Consider the following 6,659-nt stretch of genomic DNA (forward strand, 5'->3'; position numbering starts at 1 on the left):
CTGTTCGGATGTCATGAGACAAGAACTGGGATCAGTGAGCTCCTGGCCAAATTATTCGCAGGTTACTAGTGACCTAAGGGGCCCAAGATGGCAGCTGGGAGGGAGAAGGGGAGGAAAAAGAAGTGAGCAGGGAGAACGTGAGTGTGATGGTAGTGGCTGTTTCAGACCTGTGGTTGTCATCTAAGTGGCCCTGTGCTGGGGTGAACTTTCCCTGGGCCAGGGAATAAGCCAGACCCTTACCAAGCAATGGAGCAGATGGGCAGAGCCTTGCACATTCTACTTGGAAAAGAGATCTGGTGGGAGAGCAGAAGAGGATCCAGCAGTAGAGGATGCAGACTGAGTCCTCTGAGGCTGTACACCCTGACCTTTCTCCTAGCCCTCTGGTCTCCAAAAAGAGGAAGGGTGAATGATAGACATAGATTCCAATTTTATCAGGTTTGTTTGCTATGTGCCAGGACCATGCTGAATGCTATAGATACAGCATCACATACAGGTCTCACAACAGCCTTATGAGGCGGTTCTCAGTGTCCCATTTTACAAAGAAGGAAGGCAACACTCACATACACACCTGGTATAGTTGAATCTAGAATTAACCAAGATGTCAGGCTCCAAAGCCTGGATTCTTGCCACAGGAGATCCAGCCGGAAAAGTGACATTAAACCATTTCCCAAGAGCCCTTGGCATTAAACTGGTCAAGGGTCTTCAAGGTTGCCTGGATCCAGAATTCAAGGGTAGGGATTGGATCTGCTGCCAGAACCTTGCCCAACATAGTATCCTCCCTTCTATTGAATCCTATAGCGATAAAGGAGCCCACCCAAAGGAGCAGGGGTGTGGACTTGGGAGAGGACTCCTCACCTTCTTGGGGTTGGCCCTTCTCAAGACATTGCTCAGCCAGAAAAACCCATACATGGTCTCAGAAAGGAAGGATGACTGTTTCACTGTGTTTCACAAGATCTGGGTCTTACTTCTGGCCCTAATTCCTGAGTCCACGTGTGGGGGACAGACTCCAACCCTCACCCCACAGAACAGAACCTTTGGTCTGCTTGGAGGGTGTGGACTTTACCCTGGGCTAACAGTTATGACAGGGCAGCTCTCAAGATCTGAGGTCTGACATGACTTAAGTTGATCTCCATTGAATTTCTGTTGTTACACCATTATCACCTCATTGTTTCAGAGCCACTGATGCATCTTTAATGTTGGTATATTACTTTGAAAATGATGACTTTTTCCCCCGTTGTCTTCTTTCCACAGCATGAAAACCAGATTATTCACAGAGATCTGAAAGCAGAAAATGTGTTCTATACCAATAATACTTGTGTGAAAGTGGGGGACTTTGGGTTCAGCACAGTAAGTAAGAAAGGTGAAATGCTGAACACTTTCTGTGGGTCTCCTCCCTACGCGGCGCCCGAGCTTTTTCGAGACGAGCACTACGTTGGCGTTTATGTGGATATCTGGGCCTTGGGGGTGCTTCTGTACTTCATGGTGACGGGCACCATGCCGTTTCGGGCAGAGACCGTGGCCAAACTGAAGAAGAGCATCCTGGAGGGAACGTACAGCGAGCCTCCGCACGTGTCAGAGCCCTGCCTCCGGCTCATCCGGGGAGTCCTCCAGCAGGTACCCGCCGAGAGGTACGGAATCGACTCCATCATGAACAATGAGTGGATGCAAGGAGTGCCGTACCCCACCCCTCTGGAGCCTTTCCAACTGGATCCGAAACATTTGTCAGAAACCAGCACCCTCAAAGAAGAAGAAAATGAGGTCAAAAGCACTTTAGAACACTTGGGCATTACGGAAGAGCATATTCGAAATAACCAAGGGAGAGATGCCCGAAGCTCCATCACAGGCGTCTATCGAATCATTTTGCATAGAGTCCAAAAGAAAAAGGCTTTGGAAAGTGTCCCAATAATGATACTACCAGACCCTAAAGAGAGGGACCTAAAGAAGGGGTCCCGTGTCTACAGAGGCATAAGACACACATCCAAATTTTGTTCAATTTTATAAATTGCATTAGACTGCCGGTCATTAAGCAAGATCATTGTTGCTGCTTTCAAATTTTTTCACCAACTTGAGTGGAGACTTTTTTGTAATTTTTAAATAAATTTAAATTTAAGATATGCATTTCCCCTCCGCCCCCCCCCCCCCCCCGCCCCCGCCAAAAAAAAGTCTATTAGCTCAGATTCTGGCTTGGTTTGCAACCTCATCTTGTTTTCAAACTCTAGCATTCACTCAGTTAATCGAGAAATACTTACGCAGTGCCTACCATGTGCCAGGTGCTGTTTAAGGTGCTGCAAAATAAAAAATAGGCCAGGTCCTTCCTCTCCTGTGCAGGATAGTCTAGTCATTACTGCAGTTTGTCCTGAGGCTGTAACTGGACTCATACCTTCCTTCCTCCATCAACCACTGTAAATTTCCCTCACCTTTGGCCAGCATTCCGGCTGGTCTAGATTGGGTGGTATGACCCAGACCTTTATCATCAAAGGATCTGAACCCTTAGATGCCTTGCTCTTGTTGGCTCGTGGTTGCTGCAATTGCCTCTTCACCATTATTATGAGGCTCTAAAGTAACACTCTTGGGTTCAGACATACTCCTCTTCAGCTCCTTATGAAAGTCAGGGTCAGCAATTCCCACCACTATAATAGCTCCTTTCTTTGCCGGCTTGTCACCTGGCATGGGGATCCCAAAGTGACCATGTGGTAGCCATAGATCTCAATTCACTGGACCCCTACTGGGTCTCCCGGTAGAAGCATCCCCCTGCCCCTAGGATCGAAAACCTCTAATCTAGCCAAGCCGAGACTGTAGGAAAAAGAAGTACAAATTCTTCAAGTGGGTCCCTGATTGTGATGGTAAGAAAAGTCAATCATGCTTCTACCCAGTGGTTCCCAGACCTGTGTATTTTAACAGCAGGGGACACATATCTATGAGCCATTGTTAAATCATGTATACTGAATCCTGGGGGATAGCACCCCAGCCCTGCAGGGTGCTGCCCTATAACCGGTGCCTTAGCTGAGCCACTCCATCCATCTATGCTGGCTGCTTCTGGTGTTGAGGTATATGGTAAGAGGGGTACATCCCATGGTCATGTGCCCATTGCCCACACGGCTCTTACCAAAACTGTGGTCCTTGAGGCAATGTTATGTAATATATATGATAATGGACCAGCTATTCTCTAGGACCTAGCATGACTGTATTGGAGGATTCACTGAAGGCAGGAAAGGTGAACCCATATCCTGAGTAGATATCAATTCCATAAGGATGAATCACTGCTGTGTTTGTCTGAATTTATGACTCTGTGGATCTGATAATGCCCAGCTCAGGAGGAGACAGCTCCCTTTGCTTGGTCCCTCAGTGACCCATAATCAGGTGCTCCGTCTCTCCTAGAGCCTAGAAACACACCAAGATCCTGAGTATTTCTCTGCTGCAGAAAGCATGGCCTCACTCCAGGACCCTGCAGGGCTGTGCTGTAACCTTCTACAGCGGTTGCCAAAAAGACTCCACACCATATTCTTAAGCACCACGTAGACAGAGAGTAGCAATGCAGTTTGCACCGAAGCCTGAAACTGCTGTAGATTTTTTTTCTGTGGCATCCACTTGAAACCAGCCGTCCCGACAAATGGGTTAGAGGAATATGCCAAGTATATAATACATGTGCTTCCAAAACCCAGATAGGCCTACTAAACCCTGTGCCTCTATCTCAGCGCTAAGGGGTACAAGGTGCAACATATGTGGGCATGCCTCAGGTCATTGGTCCTCTAACACTTCATCAGTGTGACCAGACCCCTGAATCTTCATGGGTCTGCCCACCAGCTTGCCTCTTTTCTTTCTTTCTTTTGGCTATACAAGTAACACTCTAGCAAACTGTCCCTCAGGACTCTGTGATCTCTTAGCCACTGTCACAAAGCCCTGCAAATCAAGGCACCCTGACTCCCGCTCCAGCCTTACCGTCCATTATATTATGTCCACCTCACCTCTGACAATTAAGTAACGACACATGGCCTCTGCCACTCTGGAACCCCATTATCCCTGCATGCCCAGTTCCATGACTGGCATTTCCTACTGTCACCCCTTGCCTGCAGAGGGCAGGAGTCACTGATCTTGTTGGAGATGCTGGTGCCCCCTCCCCAGTGCAGTCTTTTTTTTTTTTTAGATATAAATTTATTTATTTATTTTTGGCTGCATTGGGTCTTCATTGCTGCACGCGGGCTTTATCTAGTTGTGGCGAGCGGGGTCTACTCTTTGTTGTGGTGCACAGCCTTCTCATTGCGGTGGCTTCTCTTGTTGCGGAGCATGGGCTCTAGACGCACGGGCTTCAGTAGTTGTGGCACGTGGGTTCAGTAGTTGTGGCTCACGGGCTCTAGAGCACAGGCTCAGTAGCTGTGGTGCACGGGCTTTGTTGCTCCGCGGCATGTGGGATCTTCCCAGACCAGGGCTCGAACCCGTGTCCCATGCATTGGCAGGCGGATTCTTAACCACTGCGCCACCAGGGAAGCCCCACCAGTGCAGTCTTTATTACCTGTGTGAAGGCAGTGTCCTCCTGGGAACTTAGGTGTTTCTTCAGACTCACATAATGAATCCATTCTAACATTCACACCTCCTGGAATTTTCTGACCCTTTCCTTAATCCTGGCACAGCAGTTCCCCCATCTCCACCTCATTTGTATGTCAGACTCATGTCCAAACCTCAGTAGCTATCTCAGCAGTAATATTAGGACCAGCTTCAGGTGTCCTTCACTCCAAGTCACGGGTAAATGCTCCCATGATGATAAACTCTCCGTTATCCTGCCTTATAGCCTTTCCTCAACCTCCATCCCTGGCTCACTACCCTCAAGAGCCACTCACACACATTTCCCCCGGTTCCTGGCGGTAGCATATTAGGTTCTGCAATTACTTCAGTGTCTGAGTATTTCCTCCCTGACAGCAGTTGTAGTTCTCTGCTCAGGCTGTGCTGAGGCGTGACTGCTTCCTGGCTTGGAGACTAAGGGCGTTGGAAGCGCATCTTGAGGAGCTCAAGCATCCTCCTCCTCGGGCATCTGCCTCACCAGAGGCCTTGGCAGGCTCTTCAGGACAGGAAGTATGAGCTGCCCCTGCCAGCCCCACACTCGCGGAATCCTGGTGTTCAGCATTTGCAGGCTCCTCCACCCTGTTTATGCTGCCGTGTCCCACTCTCTTGCTGTTGAGGCCCTGACTTTAATAAAGGAGAATTGTCAAGACTGAATATTTTATCTCCTTTGCAGCTCAGCCAGCCTTACAATGAGATCCTGCGCCTGTTTTAGGTAGTTTTTTCTCTGCTGCAGGGGAGAAGCCTCTCCTTAACTGTCACTACAAAGGCCCTTGGGCTTTCGGTGTGCCTTGAGCTGATAGTTGGCTGACTTAAACCTGTCATGTTTTCCCCTCAGGCTTCCAAAACAGTTAACAAAAGCTAGTCAAATCCAGAGGCTTTATCTTTTTTTTTTTTTTGCGGTACGCGGGCCTCTCACTGTTGTGACCTCTCCTGTTGCGGAGCACAGGCTCTGGACGCGCAGGCTCAGCGGCCATGGCTCACGGGCCCAGCTGCTCCGCAGCATGTGGGATCTTCCTGGACTGGGGCACGAACCCGTGTCCCCTGCATCGGCAGGCGGACTCCCAACCACTGTGCCACCAGGGAAGCAGTGGTGCCACATGGTCCAGTATTTCTCCCGTTCAGGTGCCGCAGGTGCCGCATGGTCCAGTATCTCATCTCCCCAACCCCCCATACCTCTAGATGACAGCCTCGGTAGTAACTGTGCTGCTCCTGCAAGCCAGGGGTTGTCCGCACCCTCTTACCAACAGCACATTAGTGTTCTACTGATGTCTTAACAAATTACCACAAATGTAGTGCCTTAAAACAACACAAACTTATTATCTGACAGTTCTGGGAGACAGAAGTCCATCGTGGGTCTCAATGGGCCAAAATCAAGGTGTTATCAGGGCTGGGTTCCTCTCTGGAGACTCGGGGAGAACCCATTTCCTTGCTTGTACCTGCTTCTAGAGGTGGCCCAGATTCCTTGGCTCGTGGCCCCCTTCCTCCATCTTCAAAGCCAGCAATGGGCCATCTCTTTGCTCACCCTTGTATAGTGACATCTCCCTCTGACCACAGCTCAGAAAGGCTCTCGCTTTTAAGGGCTCCTGTGATTAGGTTGGACCTACCCAATCTCCCCATCTCAAGGTCCTCAAGCTTAATCACATCTGTTTTTGCCATGTAACATAACATATTCACAGGTCCCAGAGGTGGGAATCATTCTGCCTACTACCAACAGCAATGGGGTTTTTGCCGTGACTGGTCAGTAAACCCGCTCCAACCACCTATCCTGAGGGTCTGCTTTATAGGGCTGTTCTGGGTACCAATCGTATTAGCCTGGATTCTCCAAAAGAACAGAGCCTGAGACAAGAGCTTGCACGTAAGTCATTTATTTAGGAAATGATCCCACGATGCAGGAGTGAAAAATAAGAGGCAAGCCCATATAAGGATGTGTTGCCAAACTGGCTGTAGGCAACTGGTAGTTGATTCAGCAGGATCTTCTGAGGCACCTTCTGGAATGCTTCTCAGAACTCTCTGCCCAGGGGAATGAAAGGAGGAAGCATTTATCTACCAGCAAGTAAGGGTCCACTACTGTTAAGGGTGGCCCCATGGGAACTTAACTTCTT

The 6,659-nt window shown here is 49.2% G+C and overlaps 1 protein-coding gene across 1 annotated transcript in view; it reads left to right on the forward strand.

Moving 5' to 3' along the window:
* The window catches only part of NIM1K (NIM1 serine/threonine protein kinase), a 72,926-nt gene extending 67,715 nt beyond the window's left edge, over positions 1–5,211 (forward strand). The window contains exon 5 of the mRNA XM_019930079.3: positions 1,252–5,211. Within this exon, the coding sequence (XP_019785638.2) occupies positions 1,252–2,001 (750 nt within the window). The 3' untranslated portion in view covers positions 2,002–5,211. The remainder of the gene's footprint in view (positions 1–1,251) is intronic.
* The last annotated feature ends 1,448 nt before the right edge of the window (positions 5,212–6,659 follow it).

The sequence above is a fragment of the Tursiops truncatus genome, chromosome 3, assembly GCF_011762595.2.
Source record: "Tursiops truncatus isolate mTurTru1 chromosome 3, mTurTru1.mat.Y, whole genome shotgun sequence".
Taxonomy (NCBI): domain Eukaryota; kingdom Metazoa; phylum Chordata; class Mammalia; order Artiodactyla; family Delphinidae; genus Tursiops; species Tursiops truncatus.